The sequence below is a fragment of the Microtus pennsylvanicus genome, chromosome 7 (assembly GCF_037038515.1).
Source record: "Microtus pennsylvanicus isolate mMicPen1 chromosome 7, mMicPen1.hap1, whole genome shotgun sequence".
Classification (NCBI taxonomy): Eukaryota; Metazoa; Chordata; class Mammalia; order Rodentia; family Cricetidae; genus Microtus; species Microtus pennsylvanicus.
In genome coordinates, this window is record NC_134585.1 from 33,524,974 (window position 1) to 33,551,429 (window position 26,456).

Genomic DNA, 26,456 nt, shown 5'->3' on the forward strand with positions numbered 1-26,456 from the left:
TCCTTCTAGTGCACTTTCTGACTATGAATAACCCCAGTCTAAACAGCCCATGTGAGTGAAATTCAGTATTTTCCCTTTAAGATCTGGATTAAATCACTTAGCATGATGCTTCAAAGTTCAACCACATCATAGCGTGTGGTAAGATTTCATTCCTTTTACTGCCAAGTAGTACCCAACTAGATGTCCACAGTGAATCCGGGCTATTTGCCAATTGGTGACATAGGCACATGCATTTTCCTCACACCGGCATTCATCCCTCTGCAATTACTAGCTCCCCCTTTTAAGTTTTGGAGGCGCTGGAGCCCATGCTTGTCAGTTAAGAGCTTTTGGGTGCCCACACAGTGGAAATAAAAAAGCTAGAAGGAAATGTCCCCCTCGGCCAGCCACACCCCAAGGTATCACACACACAACAGTCAGACTGGCAAACTGCAGGTGCCTGCAGATGGGGACCTCCTGGGACGGGCTCTCACTTCACCTCCCCAGCAGCTGGCCATGGCCACAGGCGCCCATGGCGAGACGCCTCACCACCAAGTCCAGGCGTGGCCCACTGCCCAAGCCTAGAGACCACTCCCGCAGATCAGCACCTGGGCACAGAGCAGTGGGGCCTGCAGCGCCTCCACCCAATCTGTACACCAGCAGGATCTGCACAGTTCAGACCTCAGCGGAACATGTTCTATAGTAATGGACCCCAAGTCTCTCCCTAAAGACACGCCACCTGCAGATCCACTCGGTCTGAGGCTCCATCCCTGTCCCCATTGGTACCAACAGTAAGCCTAATTAGTGCAAGCCTGGAATCCCCTCAGGAGCCCAAGGCAGGCAGGTAGTGAGTTCAAGGCCAGCTTGAGCTACAAGGTGAAGTCCTGTCTTAAGATGCGGGAAAGTGACGGAACTGAGCCGCAGAATTCTTATCTAACATGCACAAAGCTCTAGGTTCATTCCCTGGTACGCCATAAGACCAAGTCTGTGGGCACCTGTCTGTAATCCCAGAACTCAGGAAGTAGAGCCACAGGGATCAGAAAGTCAAAGTCATCTTGGAAAGCTACATAGTGACTTCGAGTCATGAGACACTGTCTCATTAAATATATATTATACTATATTATATTATATATTAATGGGGCTGGAGAGACGCCTCCATGGTTAAGATCATTTGATGCTCTTGCATCCAGGTTCAGTTCCCAACACTCTGCCCGGTGGCTCCCAACCATCCATAACTCTAGTCCAGGGGACCTGACATGCTCCCTGACCTCTGTGGTCACAGCCATGCATATGCGATGCACAGATGTACACGCAGGAAAAACATGCACATGCGCATGCACGCACACACACACACACCAAAAAAATTTTAAATCTAAAAAGAAAAAACAAGGAACTGGAGAGATGGCCCAGTGGTTAAGAGCACTAACTGCTCTTCCAGAGGACCCAAGATCAATTCCCAGCACCCGCATGGTGGCTCACAACTGTCTGTAACTCCAGTTCCTTGGCTCCAATGCCCTCTTCTGAACTCCTTGGATACCAGGCAAGCACATGTATACATACACATATAAATGCAAGTAAACACTCATACACAAAGAATAAATTATCTTTTTAAAAAATAGACAAAACTGAACAGGGACTGAGTCATCCAGGGGTTTCTCCTCCCGCCACCTTGTCAAGACAGCAACCAGCAGGCAGGAGGAGCCAGTTACAGAACGTCAGCACCCCATTGCCTGGGCATGACATCCACAGATACCAGGCCAAGCAGACCAGGAGTTAAGAAAAGGCTATGGGGGACTGGGGAGGGCGGCCTGTAGGAGTAGATAATATTGGGAAGGAAGAGAGAGCAATGTCCAACCCTGTAGCTTCGTGGGAAAGGGGTGGGGTCAGTCCCCACTGAGCCCATTCTTCTGCTCTTCCCCAGGGCAACTTCCTCCTCAGGACGGCACACTGGTGGCAGAGGAAATGGAAGGCAGTTCTGTCTCTACAGCCAGGTAGAGACACTCACCCGCTCGGGCATCCGTTAGTTCGCCCAGTACCTTTCAGACTTTTCCTTGTTCTTAATTTGCCTTCTCTTTTCAGCCAGCCCACCCAAAGAAACGGAGGCACAGAAGGGTTAAATGACTTGTCCCCAAAGCAACTGGGGCTATATCTACAAGCACAGTATAGGTTTTCCGAAAAAAAAGCAACCCAAGCAGAGGCCACACTAAATACAAAGAGACAAGAGCCAGGCTGTGTTCTGGGATCTGGGAGAGGGTGGGAGACCCGACCCAGAGGCTAGCATGAACCATCCTGTACGTGAGTCTGGGGTGAACACAATGCAAGTGCCCAGACTGAGGACCTGAAGATCAAGGAGGAGTCTGGGTTCAGTTCCGGCAAGTAGAAACTTCCAGAGTTTGGACTGGTGAGCACCCTCTGCAAGACCCTGAGCCCGCCTTTGCTTTGATAGTGGCGCCACCTAGTGATCATGTTTGAGAACCGCATTCTCATCAAAGGATTCCAGCAACATTTATTAGTGTACTGGACACCCACATGGATGACTTTTAAATACCAAGCCAAATGAAAAATAATGCTGACCACAAAATAAATGAAAATCAAAATATATTAGTCAATAATAAGTGAATTTTAATATAACTGAAATATTGGCAAAAAGTGCCATTTCCAGGAGCCACAAAATAGTATGAAGGAAATTTATTTCTTGGTTTACTTAATAGCTTTAAATAAATTTAAAATAGTGTTTAGATTTTAATATTGTTTATGAATTAGTAATACAGCTCACATAAGGACTAATAAGATTATTTTCCAATGAAAAACATTTATCTTAGGCCGGGCGATGGTGGCGCACGCCTTTAATCCCAGCACTCGGGAGGCAGAGGCAGGCGGATCTCTGTGAGTTCGAGACCAGCCTGGTCTACAGAGCTAGTTCCAGGACAGGATACAAAGCCACAGGGTTTTGCTTGATTTTTGTTTTTTTGTTTGTTTGTTTTTTTGTCCGTTTGGAATGTGCGCTGTTAGGTAGGGTCTCATTATGTAACCCAGGCTCACGTGCAACTTATGATCTTACCTCAGCCCCTACGTGCTAGGATAACAAGCACGTGACTCCACACCGTTTGTTTTCAATTTTAAACACAAAATGAGGTGGGGGTAGAGAAGTGGCTTAGTGGTTTAGAGCGCTCACCGCTCTTCTAGAGGGACAGAGTTCAATTCCCAGCACCAATGTCAGCAGCTCATAACCTCCTGATAGCATGGGCAACCTCCTCCCCAAGACACACGGGCGCGCGTGCCCACACACACAACCACACACACACATTCTAGGGGGGGGGGGATAGAGAGAGTGACAGAAACAGACGATGAGACAGAGAATGTGACAGAAAGGTCACAGGGAGAGAGACAAAGAGAAAGAAGAGAGAAGAGAGAAAGATAGAAAACACAGGGAGAAAGAGAGGGAGCGAGGAGGAGAGACAGAGAAACACAGAGACAGAATAAAACAGTGAAATCACACTATGCTCTGCACCAGAGCTAACGGCACTGTCGCAGCGTCAATTCCAGAACCTCTGTCAACAGTTCGACTCTACTCACACGTCATCAAGACTCTGGTGCACCTCGCCGCTCTCAATCCCATAATTCTCCATTCTCCTCCCGTGGCCCCATAAAACTTCCACAGGCTTTCCAGAGTGCTTGGCTTCCCACCACAAATAAAAACCAAGTTTACTTTCCCAGAATCCCCAGCAAAGCTCCTCTCATTGGCTCCAAGTGTGATATGCCCTCCCCCGCGAAGTTACGGTGGCCAAGGGAAGAGGGTATTGGTTAGCCACTGAGGGTTCAGGTGAAGCTAGGATTCTGACTACAACCCACCACACCTGTTGGGTTATGCCCTCCAACATCCTAATTTCTTGTGTGGGGAAACGGAGGCAGCAAGATCTAGGTAGTTCTGAGTGGGGCTGAACTGGCACTTAGGATACCCCCAGCCATGACTTCCTGTGCCCGGGACAGGGCTGATAACGGAGTCAGGGTTGAGGTGAGGGCTGCCCAATGAGACTAGAAAACCTGTTTCAGCTGCCTGGGGAGGGGTCGGGTCATTCGTAAAAACCTCTCCAGGTGATCCTGGTGTACAGTCCACTCGGGGATGCTGAGGCCTGGACGCTCGCACAGCCCTCAGACCCACCTTGGCCTCCATTTCCCAGTTTACCCCCGGCACCTGGTTCTCCTGAAGATAATCCTACAGCACAGAAGCGGGAACAGCAGCGTGTCTTCCGGGGTTGGGGGTCTCTGGGGCTGGGCCTACACAAGAGACCGCTAAGTTCTTTCTAACCCGCTCCTTTCAGTACCCACCCCTTCCCAAGCTGCTGGCCTTGGCCCAGAAAAGATTAGAGGACTCTCAAGTGAAGAGACGTGGAGTTTATTCCAATGACTGACAGTGACCGCTGGAGGGCTCCTAGCTCCCACTCGGAAACAGAGGAATTAAGATGACCTCGGGAGCACGCCATCCTCTCAGCCCACAGCCCACAGTTCAGTGATGCTTGCCCAGCTCCCGAGGAAGGATCAAGTGGAACATTTGAGAGCGCTGTGGGCCTGGGGTCTCAGGCGCCCTTGCACACAGCCCATCCTGGACCGAGGGTGTAGGGAGACCTGGGGTTCAGCCACATGCAGCCTCAGCCGCCTGCCCACACTGTGGGGATCCCTCGGCCTTGCTGGCCAGGCTGTAGTAATAGTTGCGCATGCGTTGTTCCACGGTCTGGAAGTCAGGGCGGTCCTCCCAGCTGTAGGGGTGGGGAAACCAAAACCCAAAGTGAGCGGGAGGGCAGGAAGGTATTAAGGGGTAGGGAGTTGGGGGTAGACTTTCCGGGCTCAGAGGAGCAGGGGGACTGTTGGGTGAGGTCTTCTTGGTGTGAGAGCAATGGCGTTCTGGGGCATCCACCCCAAAACAAATAGAGCTGTTGGCTTACAGAACACAGCTTGTCATATAGTATTGAGAGCTGTCCAGGAGGGTACAGAAACAGCAAAGTGAAGGTCAGAGTGGAAATTACTGCCCACAGGGAACAGGAATACTGGGTGCAGCCATGTTGGGTTTGTGAGCCAGGCACGAGCTTACATGGAGGCAGATATGTGACTTGGGATGGAGGTAGTCTCACGGTGAACAAGCTTGACCAATGAGGAGCTGTTCGTGGTACTGGGGTGGGGTTTGATAGGCGCTAGCTTCTGCCTTGGGAGTAGTGGGCGCTTGCTGAGGGAGCCTGTGTTACCATGAGTTGAAATAGGATAAACGGACCCATTCCAGTCAGCAGCACTGTTTCAAAGTCAGTGCCGTGTCGTTTCGTAAAATATCGCATGCTGGGTTGTCAGGTTTCATAATCGCAATAAGGCGATGCCTGTGTGGGTGTCGCCTGTCATCTGCTCTGGGTGGGGCTGAGTGATGGGGATTGAGTGTGCTAAGTATGTGGGTCCTGCACAGGTGGCTTCCCTGAGAGGTGGGGCGCTGGGCGTTTCTTGTACAGGCTGAGGATTAAGTGCTGGAAGCTCGTGCTGGGCGTGGGACACTAAAGCATGCTGGGTGACAGTGTGACTATAGTTGGTCTAGCGCTGTCAGATCTGAGTGCTGGTCATGGCAGGGCCCATGGCTGCATTGCATGGCCTGTGTCCCGGGGATGTGTCCCGGGGAGCTAAGCATGGATGGGGATGGATTAAAGGTAGAACAGGGAAAGGCTGACACGCGGGAGCGGATCTTTGAGTGGAACACTAGATAGAGTGATGGGGCATGAGGACTTCTTCTCCAGCCCCAGGACTGAATGACCAGACTCCCTCCCACCCAGAACTCACTTGTAGGTCCAGCAGTCGCTCATAAGTGAGTACATTTCGGGTGGACACTCTGGCGGGCATTCCATCCTCTTCCCCTGCTTGATGAAGTCCAGGACCTCGGGGCCCTTCATTTTCTGCTCAGGCCAGGGACAAAGGCATGTGTGAGGAACCAAGGTCCCACACACTGGTCCCCCTCCCCGGTCCACCATGGCCGAGTTCTGCCCAGCCTACTTTGTAGGGCTTCTGGCCATAGGAGAAGGCCTCCCACATGGTGACCCCATAGCTCCAGACGTCGCTGCGGCTGGAGAACTTTCGGAAGTTGATACATTCTGGTGCGTACCACTTCAGGGGCCACTTCCCCGCGGAACGGGCCTAAGAAGGGGAGGTGCTGCTAGGACAGGACCCCGGGAACCCCCCGGCCCACCAGCCACCTCCGCCTAGACACCCCTGGGGTGGCACTCACCGTGTAATAGCTGTCATCAGCACCTAGTGCCTTGGACAGGCCAAAGTCACTGATCTTGGCATAGTGCCGATTGACCAGTAGAACATTCCGGGCTGCCAGGTCACGGTGCACGAAGTTCTTCTCTTCCAGATACTTCATGCCCATGGCTACCTGGTGCAGCAGTTCAGCCACATTGCTGACGGGGATCTCCTCCCTGGGTAGAGGGCAAGGTGGGGTCAGTCTTGTTTCCCATGAGCCATAGGTATAGCACAGAAAAACTGGACAACAGCCAGGGGCCTGGTATCTAGAAAGTTCTTGTTGGCAGTACCAGATGCTCCATAAGCATCTGATGTACATAGGAGCCCTGGGCACAGACCTGCTATCACCACCATGGTGCAAATGGGGAAACAGAGCCAGGAGCACATGCGCGCGCATGCGCACGCACACACACACACACACACACACACACACACACACACACACTGCCGGCCCAGCTCCACCCCCCCACCCTGCGAGCAGCCGACCTCCCCCTCCCCCGCCCCCGGCTCACTTCTTTCCAAGCAGGAACTTGTGAAGGGGCCCGCCGCCAGCCATCTCCATGACCAACATGAGTGCCTCCGCCTGGCACACGCCAATGAGCCGCACGATGTAGGGGTTGTCGAGCTGGTGCATAATCTCGGCCTCTCGCATCATCTCGTCCTTGTCGGCCTTCTCCGTACTGTGCTTCAACACCTTGATGGCCACATCGATCTGCTTCCTGTCCAGGGGCAGGGCCACACATGCAGCGCGGGTGTGAACTGGGCAGGCACCTGCTGCCACCCGCCTCTCTCATCCCCCGAGTTCTGTAGCGCACCCTCTGGCGCACTCCCCAAGATGCCTGGGACAACCTCAGCCTAAAACACCTCCCTAGGGAATACCTACATGTATGACATGGCCTGTCAACACAGGGAACAGATGCCCCCTCTGCTAGAACTTCAACTCAGCCAAGCCCTTCCTAGCATAAGCCAGTGTCTCCCTCTCAGGGGTCCCCAGGCTTTCCACATAACCGTCCAGCATGTCACACCCCACCCCAGCAGAAGTCTGCTTCTCAGACAAGATACCCCAGTTCCCACTGCTTCTGACTCTAATGCCCCCACCATGGTAGAAGCGGTCGGTCATACTTGCGCATCCGGTAGACTCCCTGGCGCACTGAGCCAAAGTTGCCACAGCCAAGTTCAATATCAGCCACAAGGAGGTTCTCGCGCTTCAGGAAGAGCTTCTTGTTCTTGAGCTCCTCAGGGTCACTGTAGGGACTCTCATAGACGCTTGTGTCCATGGGCATCGGCCGTGGCTTGTCTGGGGACGCCGCAAGAGCTAGGCATACAGTCATGTGCACCCAGGTCAGAAAAGGAAAAGGGGGAGGGGACGTAGAGGCCACGGGAGGCTCGGTCACACCAGACACATGGCCATAGGCCATGATTTACCCACACCCAAGTGTCTGCATGCACCAGGATGTACAGACATACAGACGACTGGCATGTTGGGTTTGGGCATGACTGTGCATGGGACAGACCTCCGCCAATGGCTCTGACCGTGTTGTCTCTTGCTAAGCCCCACAGCCCAGCCAGGGTCCCTGCTTCCAGTTGGGCATGAGCCGACCCACACCTCCACCTCTGCCAGCTTACCTGGTTCAGGGGTATATCCATCCGAGTTCAGGGTGTCAACTCGTCTCTGAGGCTAAAAATCACAGGGTCAGCTGCAGTCAGCCAGACTGGTGATTCTTAGGGACCCACGCCTGCTGAGGACACCCCAGGGACCAGCCCCTCCATAGCCATCTTTCCTGACCCAGCATCCCTGAAGTCATCCACACAACGCTCCGAGGGACCACTGGCTCACCTGAGTGAATGTGGACGGGTGGGCTGGGAGGGTGGGGGCAGCAGCAGCTGTGGGGGAGAGAAGGGACAGTGAGTATGGGAAGCCGTCTCCTGCATGCTAGTCCGCCTCCAGCCTCCGCCTCACCTCCAGCGCTGGCGCTGCTGTTGGGGCAGACCTCCTTCAAGCGATAAATAAGCCCGTCCGCCTTCAGCTTCAGGTACTCCACCAGCTGCGAAAATGGGTGTCAGGGGGGGCCTTCTCAACCCCCAGGGGCCGGGCACCCCACCACAGGGTGCTCCTTGGAGCATGGCTGGCCTACCTGCCAGAGAGTGTCAAACTTGGTACCCTCAGGGATGCAGAACTTTCCCGCCTTGTCCTGGCTGATGAGATAGTGGTACACGGTTTTCCCATAGATCAGGGACAGTGCGTATGTACCCTGCTCCTTCCGGGGCCTCAGCCTGAAGGGGGAGGAAGGGTGTCACCCCATAGCAATGGGGGGCCTCCTGTGCCTCAGTTCCCTCTACTGACATACATGCTATGGGCTCCACACTCAGAACCTCACAAAGCAGTAGCAGAGATTGGGAAAGCCTCGGATGGGTGCCATTAAACTTCAGCATTTTTATGGTGACCGTGGGAGAGAGGGGCAGAGACCAATGGTAAGTGTACAGGAAACATGAGGTAATGCAAAGGCAGACTGGAATCCCTTTGTAGGGGAACACCGATGGCCCATAGCAGATATGGAGCCAGGGGCGTGGGTCTCTCATACACAGGAGCCATGTTGTGATACTTGCTACCCACTGGGAGACAGTCGTCCTCAGGGGTACCTAATCATCAGGGGCATATTCAGCCGTGTGCTTTGCTAACCATGGAAAGAACACAGGGACCCATAATCCTTGGATACACATACGTACACACAATGCCCATCATACCTGCACACACACACACACACACACACACACACACACACAGGAAACCCCATGGCAAAGTCTTTCAACACCTCAAACAACACAGCCTCATTGAAGGAATACTTGCCTACCTGTGCATGGCACTCAGCCACTGTGGTGGTTTGAATGAACGTGGCCCCCATAGGCTCATACATTTAAATGCCCAGTCCCTAGATGATGGAACTACTTGGGAAGGATTAGGAGGTGTGGCCTTGTTGGGGGAGGTGTGTCACTGTAAAATGGAGGAACTATGCCAAGTCAGAAGTCCTTCATTTGGTCACTGCATCCAACATACCATTCCACACCCAGACTTCTCATGTCTTCTTCCACGGTCTAGCCTGGTGAGTACCCCAGAGCACCCAATCCTCACTTTCCCACAACCTGCCAGTGGTGTGGGAGGTTCTTCTGTCTATGTGTGGCTTTTATTGTTTAATGAATAAAGAATTGCTTTGAGCCTATGGCAGGGAGGAACAGAACTAGGTGGGGAAAGCTAGGCTGTATGCTGGGAGAAAGAAGGGCAGAGTCAGAGAGACGTCATAGAGCCGCAGTGAGAGTTAGACATGCCAAAACTTTGCCAATAAGCCACTGCCACATGGCAATACGCAGATTAATGAAGATGGGTTAAATTAATATAAGAGTTAACCAATAAGAAGCTAGAGCTAATGGGCCAAGCAGTGATTTAATTAATACAGTTTCTGTGATTATTTTGGGTCTAAGCTAGCTGGGGAGCCAGGAACCAACAAGCAGGCTCCCTTCAACATGCCAGATTTAGTCTGGGTCCCACAACTAGTGCCCCACCCTAGTCTGGCCACCTGTGCCTGCACAGCAGCCATGCCCTAGGCCTTCACAAGGACCTGCCCTATCTGCAAGCACCCACCGGTTGCTTCTAAGCCACCTTCACCACCCACTAAGTACCCAGATTTTCTATGTCCTCCTCCTGGGTCCAGCCTCATGAGTACCCTGACCTCCCTTCATCCATACCTTTGCCCTCCTCCAAGGTCTAACCTAGTGAGTACCCTGGCCTCCCCACCCATACCTTTGCTGTTATCCACTAGATTTAGCCCGGCTCCCCCAGGCAGCACACATCCTTGTCTGGCCTTCACTACAGAGGAGCTCCACGATTGGCCCAGGATTGTCCCTACCCATCCCCCAAACCACAAGACTCTCCAATCATAGCCAGCCTTTCCACTCAAACAGATCTTCCCCCACACTCCAGGCCTGGGACAGGGAGCACATCCTGTACACCGGCCCAGTCCTCTCTGTCAGTCTGACTTCATCCATCCAAACCATTTCCAACCTCTAGACCCAACCCTCCCCACACCTTCTCTTCCCCGCACCTGCAACCTGCTCTGTCTGTAACAAATTCCAAGCAAAGGAAGTCCATGTGTCCAGATTTCATCACAAAAAATACCAATATGAAAGATCAAGGCAGTATCTCCCCTCCAGGACCCAACAGTCCTGCAGAAATGTTTGCCAATGACAATGACCCAAATCAAAGGTTCTCAATCTGTGGGTCATGACCCCTTCAGGGGGTAGAACAACCCTTCACAGGGGTTGCCTAAGACCATTGGAAAACATAGATATTTCCATTAAGATTCATAACAATAGCAAAATTTACAGCTACAAAGTAGAAGTGAAAATACTTTTGTGGTTGGGGGAGGGGGCCACCACAATATGAGAAGCTGTATGAAAGGGTCACATTAGGAAGGTTGAGAACTATTGGCCCAGATGAACTCCAGGACACAGAATTCAGTCCATCATAAACCTCCTCTGAGAATTCAGGGAGTTTAAAGAAGACACGAAGAACAAACAGCTCGAGGAAATGAAGGAGGAAGAATTCAAGGAGAATGATCGTCTGAGTGATGCCCAAGAAAACGCAAGCACAAGAGTGATGGAAATGATGGTGATGACCCAGGACTTGAGAATGGAATCTAATCAGGAGAGAAAGACATGGACAAGAACTCAAGACAGCAAGAAACCTCAAAGGAAAGCCTCACAAGTAGAATGGATCACCCAGAAGACGACTATCAAGTCTCAAAGATAAAATAGAGGATGTACACTAAATCAGTGAGGAACATGAAAAAAATTAAAACGGGAAATTTGGGACACCATTTGGGGGAGGGGGAAAGGCCCTAGAATTATAGGCATAGACGAGGTAGAAAAATCCCAAGTCAATGGCATAGAGCAGATTGTCAACAAGATCATAGAGGAGAACTTCTCCAAACTAAGGAAAGACATACAGAGAGATAAAAGAAACACAAAAGGGGCTGGAGAGATGGCTCAGAGGTTAAGAGCATTGCCTGCTCTTCCAAAGGTCCTGAGTTCAATTCCCACCAACCACATGGTGGCTAACAACCATCTGTAATGAGGTCTGGTGCCCTCTTCTGGCCTGCAGGCATACACACAGACAGAATATTGTATATATAATAAATAAAAAAAAAGAAAGAAACACACAAAAACACTCAGAACACCAAATAGACAAAACCAGAAAAGAAAGTCCCCATGGCATATCCTAGTTAAAATGCTAAGCACACACAACAAAAAAGGTGTAGTGAAATCTGCAAGAGGAAAAACACAAGTCACATGTGAAAGAAAATCCATCAGAATAAGAGCTGATTTCCCAATGAAACCTTTGAAAGCCCTGAGCACAGTGAAGAAAGAAAGAAATAGCCCTCCACTTACAGTCTAACTCTGCCCAGTAGAACAAAATATCAAAATATTTAAAGTACAAGATCTTTGCTATTTTTTAAATTATGCATATGGGAGGTGGGTGTGTGCTTGCGAGTGCAAAAGCCTGTGGGAGCCAGAGGTGTTGGGCCCCCCTGGAGCTGCAGTTACAGGTGACTATAAACCACCCCCCAGTGGGGCCAGGAACCAAACTCAGGTCCCCTGGGAGAGCAGTACAGGCTCTTAACTGCTGGGCCATCTCTCCAGCCCTGCAAACACACTCTTTTTTTCTTTTTTTTAAATCACCAACAGCAGAGTCCTGGAGAGAACAGCATCTCTGGGGAGACCTACAGATCTCAGTGTGTGGTGAAAATCAAAAACCAGTTCCTTTAAGGGGGTCCTGGGAAAGGAGCGTTCCCTGGGGGAGGAGGCAGAGCCATGGTCCAACCTGGCAGGACTGAGGCACCCGTGAGAAGGGAGGCCCTGGGAATTGTCCCCCAAAGACTTCTTGAGGTGAGCACTGGGCTTCCTAGAGTCACTGAGAGAGGCAACCACCAATTATCTCCACATCTGGATGCCTGAGTGACTTTGCTGACATCTGGATAACATCCATGCACAAAAATCTTACACCCAAGCAAGAGCACTGCACCTGGCAGGGTTTCCAGACACCCAGCAGAGTTCTTAAAAGCTCTTCAGAGGGCCTTCAGTCTTAACAAACCCACGGACAGCCACATGACCTAGCTGGTCAGACACACAGACATAAAGGCACACAGGATCAAGAGCTGATCTTGATGATCTTGTTCACGCCACTGCTTTGCACGTATTAACTTATGTGATCCTTTACACAGGTCCCAGGCAGGTACCACTACAGGACAAGCTGAGGTGGTTGAGGTAGCTGCTTCAGCATCTTCCCCTCCCCCCCCCCCCAGCCTCGACTTCTCTCAGGGTGAAGCCAGGGCCACACCCTCACTAATTACTTCAGGCACACTGGCCTCAGAGGTTCTCTCTCCAACATGCCAAGTCAATTCCTGCTTCAGGTCCTTTGCGCCTGCCACCGGGTTTGTTAGGAGCACCCTGCACCCCAAAACATCTTCTCTATGTTGTTTGGTTTGGCTTTTCTGGTGTGGGAGTTGAACCCAGATCCTCTTGTATGCTAAGCAAAGGCTCCACCATGAGCTCCCTCCAACCCTTCTTCTGAAGCTCTCCTTTCCCCTTCTCACAATCAGAAGCTGTCTTCTCAATAAGCCTCCTTCAGCCGCCTCACCTAGCTCTGGAGCCCCTTCCCACACAGCATTCACCACCATCTGACAAGGGTTCTGTCAAGTTCCTGTCCTCTAGGGACAGTCACCCCTGTCTAGTCATGTCATTGCCTGTCCCACAGCCAAACAGATGGCAAAAGTTGGGCTCAACACAAACGCACCAACTTTGGAGTCCTTCCAGTTCACTGCGAGAACGTTAGCATCTCAAAGGACCTCTGTGCCTGTGCGCACAGCCACGGTCACCCACCAGGCCCATGTGCACACTCAGGTCTGCCCACCTGGCCCCTAGGAGCTCAGTCAACAAGCTCCCCGCCCTCATCACCTGGACCCCCGTGCCTCACATACAGGAACTTGCCGTCTGTCTGCGGGCCAGAATAGAGTTTGCGTTCGGCCTCCTCGCGAGTCAGGCTGCTGTGGTACCAGGGCATCCGCTCATGGGCTGTGGTGGCAATGAGCTTCTCCACCTGTGGGGCCTGGCTGATGATGGCCTGTTCCAGTGCATCACCCTGAGAAGGAGCAGAGAGGGGCGTTGTGGACGTGGCCAAGTGGACAGCCACTGGAACCTGCTTGCATGGTCTTGACTCTCCAGAACCCACCCTACTGAGGCACAACTAGGGTACATCTGCAAGCGGGAGAGGAGGTCTCCCTCCTAATCTAACCAGGGAGGCACTGTAGCCAGGCCTCACCTCCTAGCCCGGCGGAGTTCATCAGCTTCAAGATTCTACACAATTTCTCGCTCAGGTATAGCATGTGCTTTTTCCCTGTCCGCCATCTTTCTGTAGGGTACAGGCTCGCCCCTCATAATCCTCTCCAGCCATATGGCCCCGCCGATCTGACCACGCCCTCACCTCCAGCTTCCAGGTCTGGCGCACGTAGTCGCGCACCATGGCATCGCGCAGGCAGTCGAAGACCCCAGGCTGCGGCTCCAGGCCTGGCGGCCGGTTGCATGGTTTACGTAGGTTGCAGGGCAGCCCGTCGGGGTCTTGCGAGTAGAACTGGCAGAGCTCGGCTGGGCCGCAGTGCGCCTTCCCGCCCGCGATGGCGTAGGTGCCGTTGAGTTGGCGCTCGATGGGAAAGTGGTGGAAGCGCACGTCGTGCACCAGCGACAGCACGTAGCCCCCCAGCGAGCGCAGGCACTGGCGCAACAGGAACAGCCCGTCAGCCATGCCTGCCAGCTTCAGGTGCTCCTCGGCCTCGGCGCGCGAGATGCTGCCATAGAAGAAGGGCAGGTGCGCCGCGGGGTCGGGCATCGCAGGGGCCCTGTGGGTGCAGAAGGCGTGGCGTGACCGTCAGGGCCTGCAGACCGCCCCAAACCCTGGCATTCAGGGCCAGAGAGAGCCCACGAAGATAGATACCTATGGAGTGTAGCCAGAGGCGCCTCATCTTTGCACCGGAGTCAGTTCCAGGGAGAAGGGACTGTGTCCTGGGCACCCACCCGAGTTTGACTTTTTAGAAACTTGCACACAGAGCATTCAGATACCCTGAACCGTCTCTTCATTTTCCCGAACAAGTGTTTTTGTGTGTGCGTTTCAAGCTTTATACTAAGGATATTATATATAAAATGTTGTCATTTCCCTGCCCTCTCGAAAGCCACACAAGTCGAGGAGGCAACCATCAGTAGTGTGATAGGAATGACCATTACCGTTGCAGATCGAGGTCAGGATTTTTAAGAGTGAGGTTAGCGAGAAAAGAGCTAGAATGGCCACCTTCTTCGAGCCCAGAGCAGAACGGTGAAGGGCAGCTACCTCCTCAAAAACCATGGGCAGAGAGAGTCAGGCAGAGCAAGGCTAGCAAGCAGCTCATCCGAGAACCTGGCCCCAGCCTTCCCCACTTCACAGCGGTGCCCTCGGCCTCTATAATTCCCCTTGCCCTGCCCCTCGGCCATGCTGAACCAGTGTTAGAAAGCATGAATTAATCTGAATATCCATCCATAGAGAGGTGGTTAAGAGTCGGGATTTAACTCTAATGTTATTTCTGATGCAGCCATTTTAAAAAATGGGGTGTGTGGTTGAGGGAGAAAAGAAAGAAGTGGGAGGAGATAAAAGGAGGGCGGGGAACGCTGGCATGGTGGCTCCTGTCTGTAGTGCCAGCATTTGGGGGATTGGGGCAGGAGGATCACATGAATTCAAAGTCAGCCTGGGATGGTTGGATGGATGGATGGATGGATGGATAGACAGACAGACCGATAAATGATAGATGATAGATATAGATAGATAGATAGATAGATAGATAGATAGATAGATAGATAGATAGAATCTGATAGGCAAATAATTTACAGTTAAATTTAAATTTAATTTACCCTGAGGTGCCTGGAGTGATGCTAGTATCCTGTGTTTTGTTAGGGTTGGGGTACACCGGTGTTTGAATTAATCAAAACTCAGTGTGCACTTAAGATTCAGGCATTTGCTCCCCCAGGGAGAACCACGCAGTACTGAGCCCCAGTGCAGATCTGCATGCAGAATGTTCAGGCTGTAATGGGCGCTGTGACTACAGTGTTGGAAACCATTTACAGTACAGACAACGGATGGAGAGAGCTGGGTAAGAAGGTTGTCGACTCTTGTTAGGCACAGTCGTCCTAGAAAAATCTCTGCAAACACTGGATTAGTGATGACTGAAGAGCAAATACAGGCTTAGGTTCCCCGGCCACATGACCAATATGTAACTATTGGGGAGGGGAGATGAGGTGGGGTTTCATATAGCCCAGGTTGGCCTTGAGCTCACTATATTGCTGAGACCGATGAATTCCTGCCTCCATGTTCTATGAACTGGGATAATAAACCTGTGCCAACATAGCAGGCTTAAAGGTACAGCCTAGGCTGACTTTGAACTCATGATCCTCCTGCTTCATCTTCATGTAGCAGGTTCCCATCACAGCTGTGTGTGTGCGCACGTGTTTCAAATCCCTTATTGAATACGCATTGTTGGGCTAGAGCCAGACCTCTTTGGCAAAGCCTCTGCCTGGCATGGGAAGGCCCAAGAAATGTGCCACCCCACAAAAACAAGAAGCAGAGCCCATACTGCTCATGCACGGTGGTGACGTGATTAGCAGTGACTCAATATTCTTTCCGTTCTGTGTATATCTGCAAATCGTGGGAAAACACCATATTATTTTGAGGATTGCAAAGTTTAGCCAGTAGGTGAATTCTCAAATATGGAATCTGTGAATAATGAGGGCCAAGCTGTATGATAAGTGGAGTAAATGTAACCTGTAGGATCCAGGAGGCGACTAGGAGAGGACGACTCGGTCTTTCCATTCTCTGTTTTGTTTTTATGCAATGCTGGGGGAAAATGTTAGTTCATCATAACATTTCCTTGTTGTCTACTAAGCTGACCCAGGAAGGCCTCCTGGGCATAAACTGATAAGGAAGGGGCCCTGTACTTCTTATACAAACAAAGGCAGGGGATAGAAGGATAGTCTTGGTAGCTGAGGAAGGCTGCATCTGCCCTGAGTATCCAGGGATGGGCAAGGATGGAAGTGGAAGCTGAGAAAGATACTTGGATGATACTGAGAACGATCAGGCCAAAGCCTCAGTCTGGGCAGCTGGGGGCCTCTGATCACACGGCATAGGATGGGAAGCCAGGCTCGAAAGACCTCTGGATGCCCACTGCCAACAGTCAGTGGCAAGCAATGATCAGAAGCCCGCATGATCAACAGTGCTGTCTGGAGAAGGGCGATATCACACACCTATGATCCCTGCGCTTGGGAAGCCGAGACAGGAGGACTGAGATAAGGCCAGCTGAGGTAGTGAGAGCCCGTCTCAGAAAACTGAAAATGAAAGGGAGGGAAGGGCGAGAGGGAGGATCCTTTGATTTTTAAAATCATTTATGTATGTGAGTGTTTTACGTGCATGTATGTCTGTGCACCGTGTGTGTGCCTGGTGGCCATGGAGATCAGAAGAGGGGTGGAGTTATAGACAGTTGTGAGCCCCAATGTGGATGCTGGGAATTGAATCTGGGGCCTTTAGAAGAGCAGCTAGTGTAGCTTGTGCTTTTGACTACTGAGTCATCGCTCCAGCCCCAGGAGGAACTTTCAAAAAAGTCTTTCAAGAGAGCATTCCATGAGACTATTTGAAACAAGTCACAGGCTCCTTGGGAAAAAAAAAATGGAACTTGACAGAAAACCCTCCATGGGAGTGTTACAGCAATTGCATTCATAACTGTCCGAAGTTGGAAGTGATGTAAATATTTCCCAACAGGTAAAAAGAAGCAGGTGCCTACAGAGCAGACGGCACAGCCGCATGCAGAGTGAGCGAAACAGGCACAGCGGCTGCAAACCAGGCTGCAGTCAGAACTGCAGTGTGGAGACCATGTCAGTGGCACCGTTGGTGACTACAGGAGCCTGAAGGAACTGGGGAACGCTTCAGTTTCACAGAAGCAGTCTCTTGACTGCACACATTCATCAGCTCAGAGCTCTTCCATAGCGTGGTCTGGAGACCACTATATGTGCGGGGACTGGAAAGGCAGCTGGGCACATGCCAGCCGTCACGGAAGGGCCAGGTTGGCGCCACTGCCGTCTCCACCTCTCAGACTTCCACCCACCTCTCATCCAGGCTGGTGTCCTGTTCCGCCCTGGCTACTCCACCATCGACACCACTATCAACAGGGTGTGTGGTACTAGGCAATCACCTAAAGCCCCTGCTCCCCCATGCCAGGTCCTCTGAGTGATGGGTATCCTGTCCCGTCCCTCCTGTTTGGTCTCACATCTCGCGGGTCCTTACAAACTCCCCGGCTTAGCCCCTTTGGCCCTGAGACTTCCTGTTTGTGTCCCCTCTCTCTCCCTCCCTTTCCTTTTCCCAATTCCCCCCTCTCTCTCTTTCCCCAAATCCTGTCCCTTTACTTGGTCACCCTGTCAGTAGCTCACAGCTGAACACCCACCTCTCCCCCAGGCCAGATCTCTAGCCCAATGTTGGTTTGTGTTGCCATCACCTCCTTTGATCTCTACCAACTGTTTCTATTAATACGAACTGAGATGCAGATCTCACGCGCAGAGTGCCTGCGGTTAACTGCGTCCCCACAGTCTGTTTCCACATGGGCTGAGCTCTGGGGTCTGCGAGCTGCTCCTAGGAGATGCTTCACCACAGCCGCTTTTGCTCGAGAACCGCCATTGGATCAAAACTCCTCGGCCCTCTACTCCAGCCGGGCTGGGTTGCTTGCTTCCCTCAGACTCACTTCCGGATGTTCATCCATGTAGCATTCTACTGAATGTGCCCTCCCTGGCCCCCTCCATCTCCCCAAACCCAGCTAGCCCCTCCTGGCCGACTCCTGATGCTGCTCCACCACAGAGTGCAGAGTTGCAGGATAAAGCAGTGGGGTGGGGGTGGGGCTTTTCTGCTGGGGGGGGGGTGTCTGTAACAAGGCTGGTCTCTGGAGCAGGAAACTGTGGCAGGAAGCTGTCAGTCACGTGGTTTGAGCATCTCTGTCCCACATGGCCACAGATGCAGCCTGGGTAGTCAGAACTTGGTTATAGAAGATGATCGGGGGAAGGCTGGCTCTCTCTCAGTGTCTAGTCCAAGGCTACAAGTCAAGCAAGACTGGTATCTAGGACCAAAGGTCAGAGTGGTTCAGAGACAGGAGTTTGCCCTGTTTCTACTTCACCTACCATCCCTCTACTAGTGACAGCCAATGTAACAATCGTGTCCTCCCTGCCAAAAGGCAGTTATGGGGGAGGGATGGGGAATCTCTGTGTCTGCATCCACCTCCCTGGCCTTTCTGGTCCACCCTCATTCTAGTCAAGCAACATGATGACCAAGGCTGCAGAGACACTGTAGCCAGAGATGCTGAGACCAGTGGAGGAAGACAGAGGCAGAAGATGAAGGGCTAGAAGCTAGAGGCTGGCACAGGTCTTTATGCTGTCTCCCATCTGCAGGCCAGGCCAGTGTGGCACAGCCCCACCCATGAGCCGGGTTCACCTGCAGCCTCCTAGTGTGAACCAAGACTTAGGACCAGTCCATCCTCTCTGTCTGTTCTGAGCTGTGTCCGCCAAAGCCACCAGGACCCTGGTCCAGCCTGGGCTGACCCAAGGGCCTTGTCAGGGGAAAGCAGATAGGGCTCGAGTTAAGAAGCCCACTATGGTCTTTGTTCTTTCCCATTCCAGGATTCTAGCCACATATTCTTGTGCCCTTGAGACACGACACTGGGGGACAGAGTAAGTGGACATGGCTGGACTGTGAGCCTGGTTACCAGGGCTGTCTTCCGCTCTACAAAGTGGACACTGTTGCCATCAATGACCCCTTCGTTAACCTCACTACATGGTCTACATGTTCCAGTGTGACTCTACACATGGTAAGTTCCACAGCACAGTCAAGGCTGTGGATGTGATGAAGGTCATCTTCATCTTCCAGAGGGCAAGCTCCCCAACATCAGACAGGATGATGCTGGTGCCGAGTATGTTGTGGGTTCTGCCGGTGTCTTCACCACCGTGGGTCATTATCTCCGCTCCTTAGGCTGAGGGCCCTTTATTTACAGTGGGTGTGAACCACACGAGGTGTGATGACTCACTTGAGATAGTCAGCTGCACCACCAACTGCTCAGCTCCCTGGTCAATATCATCCATGACAACTCTGGTATTATTCAGGGACTCATGGCCACACTCCGTGCTGTCACCACCCCCCAGAAGACTATGGCTGATCCCTCTGATAAACTGTGGCGTGAGGCCCTGAGGCTGCCCCGAGCATCTTCCCTGCATCCACGGGCTTTATGAAGGATGTAACTCATCCCAGCACTGGTGGGAAGCTTGCTGGCCTTCCACGTGCCTTCCCTCAATGTGTCTGTTGTAAATCTGACTGGCAATCTGGAGAAAGTTGCCAAATCCAGTAGCATCAAGCAGCTGGTGAGGTAGTCATCAGAGGGTCTCCCGAAAGGCATCCGGGGCTACCCTGGAGACCAGACTGTCTGCGACTACTTTAACAGAGACACACGTTCCTCTGCCTTTAACAGTGAGCTGCCATTGCCCTCAGTGACCACCTTGGCAAGCTCTCTCTCCTTCTCTTTCTCTCTTTCTCTCTCTTTCTTTCAGGGGCAAGTTTCAAGACCAGGTTTCTTTGTGTAGCCTTGTTATCCTGGAACTTGCTCTGGAGACCAGGCTGGCCTTGAACTCAGAGATCCACCTGCTTCTGCACCACCACTTTATTTTCTTGAAACAAGTCCTTGGTGTGTTCCAGGCTGACCTAGAACCTACGATCTTCCTACCTCTGCCCCCGCAAGTGCTCGGGTTACAGGCATGTGTCATTATACTTGTCTCACGCACTTCCTCTCACTCTCTCCCCCACTCTCTCCCTCTGACCCCCAATCTCTACCCAGAGGCTCCCTGAAGCCCTGTTTGCTTAATTCCTAGGCCACCTTGAGCTCCCCACAATAGACACAGCACAGGTACTTGTCACTCGGTGACCCCAATTAGATGTAGTAAATATGCCACAGGCCCCTCCCTGGTTCTCCTGACTAGGGTAGATTTGAATCACAGGCTCTCGGATGGACTGAAGTAGAAAACCGAGCTGCCCGCTGCTCTTAGACTAGACCAGGGACGATGCTCAGAATTATGGAGCATTGTCCACACTGACCCCAGGTGCCCAGCACAGCGCCTGGCTCCTTCCTGTGTTAGAACACCCACTCTGCCCTCTCTCCAGTCATGGGAGCTCCTTAATCTATTTGCTCAAGTCCCGCGGTGGGCTGTAGCAATCACAGTCCGAGCTCAGGGCCTCTGCCCTGCCTATGCCCTCTTCCTCCCCTTCAGGTCTGTTCTCTGACCTCCCTCTAGCACAGCCTCCTCTTGGCTCTCCATCCCAAGCCCAGCTCAGTGTCCTTCATCACTGAATAGGGTACGCCACTAAATATGTACCAGTATGTTGACATCTTTATCTCCTGCGTGCTGCAAGTACAGAAAGTTTGCATTTTCAGTGGCCACGCACACCAGGGGCCAAGAAGGACAACAACCGGCTGTGATGGACAGGGGTACCCCTTTAAGAGCCTGGCAGACATGAGGGTCACAGGAAGGTCTGGGAGTAGACGTGGGGGCTTCACCCACTAGAGCTAGCACACAGGGCAGAGTAGAGCTATCAGGGGCCTTAGGCTACTCACGCCCTTGCCCTGGCCACCTGCTTCAGCTTTTCAGTTGCTCTTCCTTGCTAGAGTCTCCGTGGTTCCCAGGTCCCCACCACCCTCCCCAGGCTGCATCAGGTACCTAGGAAGGGGAGCCCCTCCACTTCCCACATCCTAGCCCCGATGGCCACCGTGGTCACATTTGACTGTCTGTGTCTGGGTGCTCAAGGCCCACCCATAGCAGCCAGTTTTCTACTATAGCTCCCACTCGCTGCCACACTGAGAACAAGGCCAGCCTTACAGGACCATGTGACATCCTCTAGGAGCTACTCCACTCACCCTGCTCCTTGGCACCATTGCTCCATGGGAACCATTACTCCCATCCCTCAGCTGGGGAAACTGAGGCTCAGAAAGGCTGATGTCATGCTCCCGTTCTGACCCACAGTCTCTCAGGCCCAGCAGAAATGGACACAGATGTCTCCAATGAACAACCATTCGGAACAGAATCCAGAGATGATCCAAGTCCCTGGGGTCTCCATATCCCCGAGGACCCTAACACTGCAGGTGAATTACTTGGACTGGTAAGGTCTAGAGAACTGGGCTACTGGGGGCCAGAGATGGGTCTCCAAAGCCGGCATCTGAGCATCTGTTAATTGATGAGACAAGGTACCTCCACCCCCTGCAGCCAGGTGAGTCCCCAACCGCCGTCTGGGTTCTGGGGACTGTAAGCAAGGCGGTTTCTGTTCTCTGGTCTCGAGCTATAGGACAGTAAAAGGACACTGGAGACAGCCCTGTGGAGTCGAGGGACTGAGGAGGGAAGGGCTGTGCTGTGTGTAGCAGGGCGTTGGACAGCATTCTTGGCATCTGTCCATTGCATGCCCGGATTTCTCAAGTCTGTATCAAAAGCATCTCCAGACAGTAGCAGCTGGCCCTAGAGACCGCGAATGTCAATTGTATCTAAATCAGAAACTCCCCTTCCTATCACTCTCAGACCTGAGCAGGGTGGTCGGTATGGGGAGGTCCAGATGCTGCAGTCCCCCTGGAACCTTCCAGAATCCATGGAGATCAGAGCCTGAGACCATCAAGAGCTAATGATAACAGTTATCGCCATCAAATAACAACCAATTATACGGCCCCCACTAGGTTCCTGACCACTGGTGTGTTCCCTTAATCCCCATGAGAACCCTGTAAAGGATCCATAGGATACAGAAGCTGTGAAACACAGAGAGGTGGAGTGACTTGCTATCGGTCACACAGCAAGTAAGTAGCAGGCAGACCCAGACGGACCCAGGCCCCCTGGCCCTACACTGTGAACTTCAACCCCATCCAGGCTGCTTGCCCACCTGGGTACCTGCCAGGGTGACATGGACTGGTGAGCAATGAAAAGAATCTTCGGTTTGTCAGAGGAACCTCAGCAGGTGGCACCGAAGAGCCTCCATCCCAGGAGTTACAGACCCCAACTTTTCAGAAAGGCCTCAGTAAGCACCTACTGTGTGCTTGACAGCCTGGCTACAAGCAATGAACATCCTGGTGACCTGGCCACCACACAGACCCCTGCTATTTCCAGCCAAGACATGCCTGCTGGGAGCAGCCTCTCACAAACAAGCCAAGTACTTCACAGGCAGCCACATTTGTATCTGCTTTTAACACGCACACAAACCAAGGCTCAGAGTGGCCAAGAAACTTGCCAAGGACACATAGCTATCACGCAGAACTCACAGAACTCGAATGCTTTGCTTCTGACTCTGCTACAATTAGAGACTGACCTGAGTCCCTCACCAGAGCCGCTGGCTTTTTGTTGCTTCCTGGAACCAACTCCCAGCAGGAGCCCAGAGACCCAGAAAGCATCTTTGCCCAAACACATGACGGTGCTGGCACCCCATGGGTGACCTGCTTCCCCAGGGTGCCCATTAGCTCCATCTCCAGCCGGACACCACCCAGTTCAGTCCCTTAAATCCTGCTCATCCTTCTAGTGGCTTCCTGGCTCACAGTCACCACCTTGTCCTTGGCCACCGGCAGCAGGCCACCTTCAGGACTGGCTAACCACAGCTCAATCCCGGCTGCCTTACCACGATATGTGGTCAAAGCCAGGAGGCCACCTGTGGACCTGTCCCCACCGCTAGGGCCTACCGAAGTCCAGCCTCAGCCCCTGTGGTCCCCACACTCCTCACACAGAAGGTAAAGGATTGGCAGCCACCGGCTGGAGTCACTCACACTCCCTCCAGTCACCTTGGATGGTCACTGTGCCAAGGCATGGGACAGAGGCCAGAAGATGGTCACTTACCTGGACACCCCCGACAACACCACAGCTCACAGGGCACGGCGGGGCCTAGCCGGAAGGCCTGGTGTCCCCGTAGCTCTTTTTCTCACTGACAGGTTTCTCTGCAGCTCAACCTATTTCCTTGATGCGAAGACAGGAAAGAGAGCTGTGTTTGAAGTTGACGTCAAAGCAACAAAATGCTGTGTGCAAGGAAAATCACAGGCCACATGCCCCTGGCGGGGTAGAGCGCATTTCCGGGGCCATGCAGTGTCAGCCGCAAGGGGTTGGGAACTGAAGAGGAAGGTGAGGATTGCAGCAGCCAAGACTCCTAGGCTCCCGGGTGCAGGCTGCTGCGCACAGTGAGGCCCGACCTGAGGGAGAGAGGAAGGGACCTGGAGTGCTAGGGGGAGAGAGAGATTCTTTCTGGAAAGGAGTCCCTGAGTGCATCTGTCCCAGTCAGGGTTACCCCTACTGAGGTGAAATACCATGACCAAAGCAACTTGGGGAGGGAAAGATTTATTCAGCTTACATTTCCGCAGTTCATCATTGAAGAAAGTTAGGACAGGAATTCAAACAGGGAGAGAACCTGGAGGCAGGAGCCGATGCAGAGGCCATAAAGGGTTTTGCTCACTGGCCTGCTCCACGTGGCTTGCTCAGCCTGCTTTCTTACAGAACCCAAGACCACCAGCCCAGGGGCAGCCCCACCCACAATGGGCTGGATGCTCCCTGCCACAAATCACTAATTAAGAAAATGCCCTACAGACCTACTACAACCCAATCCATGGAGGCATTCTCTCAATGAGGTTTCCTCCTCTCAGACGACTACAGTTTGTCTCAAATTGATAGAAATCTTGTCAACCCAGCACCCAGCTTTCCTCACCCAAGGGGATGCATGCTGAAGCTGGCCTTTGGTAGCTCCCTAGAGGAGCTATGTACTTACTCCACAGGCAGGCTAAAGCTGAGGGGGGACCCCACTCAGGCACTAAAGCTGGGGTTGGTGAGTCCACTGGAAGTCCAGAGTTAAGCTGATGTTCAACTAGAAAAACCCAAGATGGCAGGAATGTTCCAGACGTGCTCTGGGAAGAATTGGCCATGGAGTTGAGACATGCAGATAGGGGTTCCCCCACAGCACCCACACACTCCAGTTCAGCCCCACACAGGTCTCCTGTCTTAGCCACAGCTTCCTCCCTGTCCTCAGTTCTCTGATGCTTGCCCGGCCCCAGCATGGCATCCACCCACCCCCCAGGCCAGGAGCCACTACCCATATATAGCCCATAGCAGTAGCCTGCAGTACCCACTCCAGTGCCCGGAGGCCTCTGGGGAACTCTCTCCCCCTGCCACTTTCTTGCCACTCGGACAGACACTCAGGAAGATGTTTGAAAGTCCATCCAGCTGGTTGACCTTAGGGATGACCTCTCCAGCAGACACGGGCAGTGGGCAGTGCTCCTGGGTACTCCATCCCAGATCTCCCTTCTCCTGTAGCTCCTCACAGTGATCTGCTGTGATCAGTTTCCTAAGATCCCTCCCAGTTCAGGAGGAGCCTCCCCTGGCCAGGGTTCTTCTAGTTTACATTAAACCCTCTGGGCTTTCCCTTTCCCCACACACTCGTGAAGTTCAAGGGTGCGGGAGGTCTCTGTCTTCCACTGCTCTGTTCCCGCAGCCAGAGAACAGCCCGGAGACTGGAAAGAGAACTCCGCATCAAACTCACACAGAGCAGGAAAGAAGCGGCCCATGTTGCAAGTTTTTTTACAGTTCTATGTGCCTTCGAATCCATTTTCTGATGATGGCGGTAAAATAAAACAAGTCAAATAATAGACATAGTCGGCAGCTCACGCCACTAATCTCAGCACTCGGGAGGCAGAGGGAGAAGGAAGAACTTTCCCTAAGTTCAAGCCCAGCCTGAATTAGTGGACAACCCTGTCTTTAAAAACAAGAGAGGGCCAGGTGTGGTGACATACTCTAACCCCAGCATTTAGGAGACAGAGGCAGGTAGATCCCTGTGTGTTTGAGGCCAGCCTGATCTACACGGAGAGTTCCAGGACAGCCAAGGTTACACAATGAGATGCTTTTCTGGCGAACAACAAAATCCAGAAGAGGCATCAAGGTGGCACAGGGGGTAAAGGAGCCTGCTGCCAAGCCTGGCCTCCTGAGTTGGACCCCCATGAGCCATATGGTAGAAGGAGAGGAGTCATCTCCTGTGAGTTGCTATCTGACCCCCACACATATACCATGGCATGCACTCATATGTACATATGCGTACATACATGCATAATTTTAAAAAGCAGTTAAAGCAAAGCAGAGTGCAGGCAAGATGGCTCAGTGAGTAAAGATGCTGGCAGGCTGAACCTGGCGACTTGAACTCCATCCCTGGAACCCACATAAGGGTGGAGGAAGAGAACCAACAATCAGGCCATGGCACAATGCCCCCCAACACATCTTGCTTGTACAAACACACACACACACACACACACACACACACACACCACTAAACACACTAAGCAAATAACAGAGTGAGAGAATATGAATGATAGAAAAAAATAAAAGTAGCATAGCCAGGTAGGATTGTCCCCGTGGCTCACACACTGATGGACACAGGACACAGGAGGAGGAAACTTTGCGAATTAGCTGGAGGAACAGGGCGGCCTCCTGGGCAGCTGGGAACTGCACAGGCTGCCTGAGGGGCAGTGGCCTGGGGCTCCCTGGCTGGATGTGAACTCCAGGCCTCTGCAAGCCACAAGCTTCGCATCTGTCTCCATGCCCCTTCCTGTCCCAGAGACCTGTGACTGGAAACTGTGTGGTGGCAGCTGCTGCTTTGTGTCCACCTCTCTGAGAAGAGACTGCAGATCGCAGCAGATAAGGGTTCATGTGTTCCTAGGTGAGGGTGGCAGGGGGGAGGTGCGGCCTTTGAACTTCAGGGGGAAGAACCGATAAGTGCTTGGGAACCTGGCCTGGAAAGTTGTGTGCTGAACATCTAGAGGGTTCCAGTAAACGCTCACCGTGTACCCAGAGCCTGGGAAGAAATTGATCACACGCCCTCACGCCTCCAGGTTAGTGAGGCTACGTGGCTTCCTCCAGAAGGGCCTGTGTGTGCAGGTAGCTGAAGCCAGGTTTGGCTCTACAGCTAAGGGAACACCTGGGATCAGCAGGGAAATATCTGGCAGGTGCCCTGGGAGGGGATTTGGGAGTCCCCTCTGTATGCTGTGAATACCATTGGTTAATAAAGAAAC

At 52.5% G+C, this 26,456-nt stretch overlaps 1 protein-coding gene across 1 annotated transcript; it reads right to left on the minus strand.

Annotated features, from left to right (window-relative positions):
* Positions 1 to 4,351: 4,351 nt before the first annotated feature.
* Zap70 (zeta chain of T cell receptor associated protein kinase 70) lies at positions 4,352 to 23,376 on the minus strand. The gene is made up of 13 exons (XM_075980434.1): positions 23,254 to 23,376; positions 13,784 to 14,195; positions 13,281 to 13,441; positions 8,385 to 8,523; positions 8,210 to 8,294; positions 8,087 to 8,133; positions 7,876 to 7,927; positions 7,372 to 7,564; positions 6,762 to 6,968; positions 6,233 to 6,425; positions 6,001 to 6,141; positions 5,791 to 5,903; positions 4,352 to 4,733 (listed from the first exon to the last, which is right to left on the minus strand). The coding sequence occupies exons 2-13, from the start codon at positions 14,183 to 14,185 to the stop codon at positions 4,610 to 4,612; spliced, it is 1,857 nt and encodes a 618-aa protein (XP_075836549.1). The 5' UTR covers positions 14,186 to 14,195; positions 23,254 to 23,376; the 3' UTR covers positions 4,352 to 4,609.
* Between the last annotated feature and the right edge of the window lie 3,080 nt (positions 23,377 to 26,456).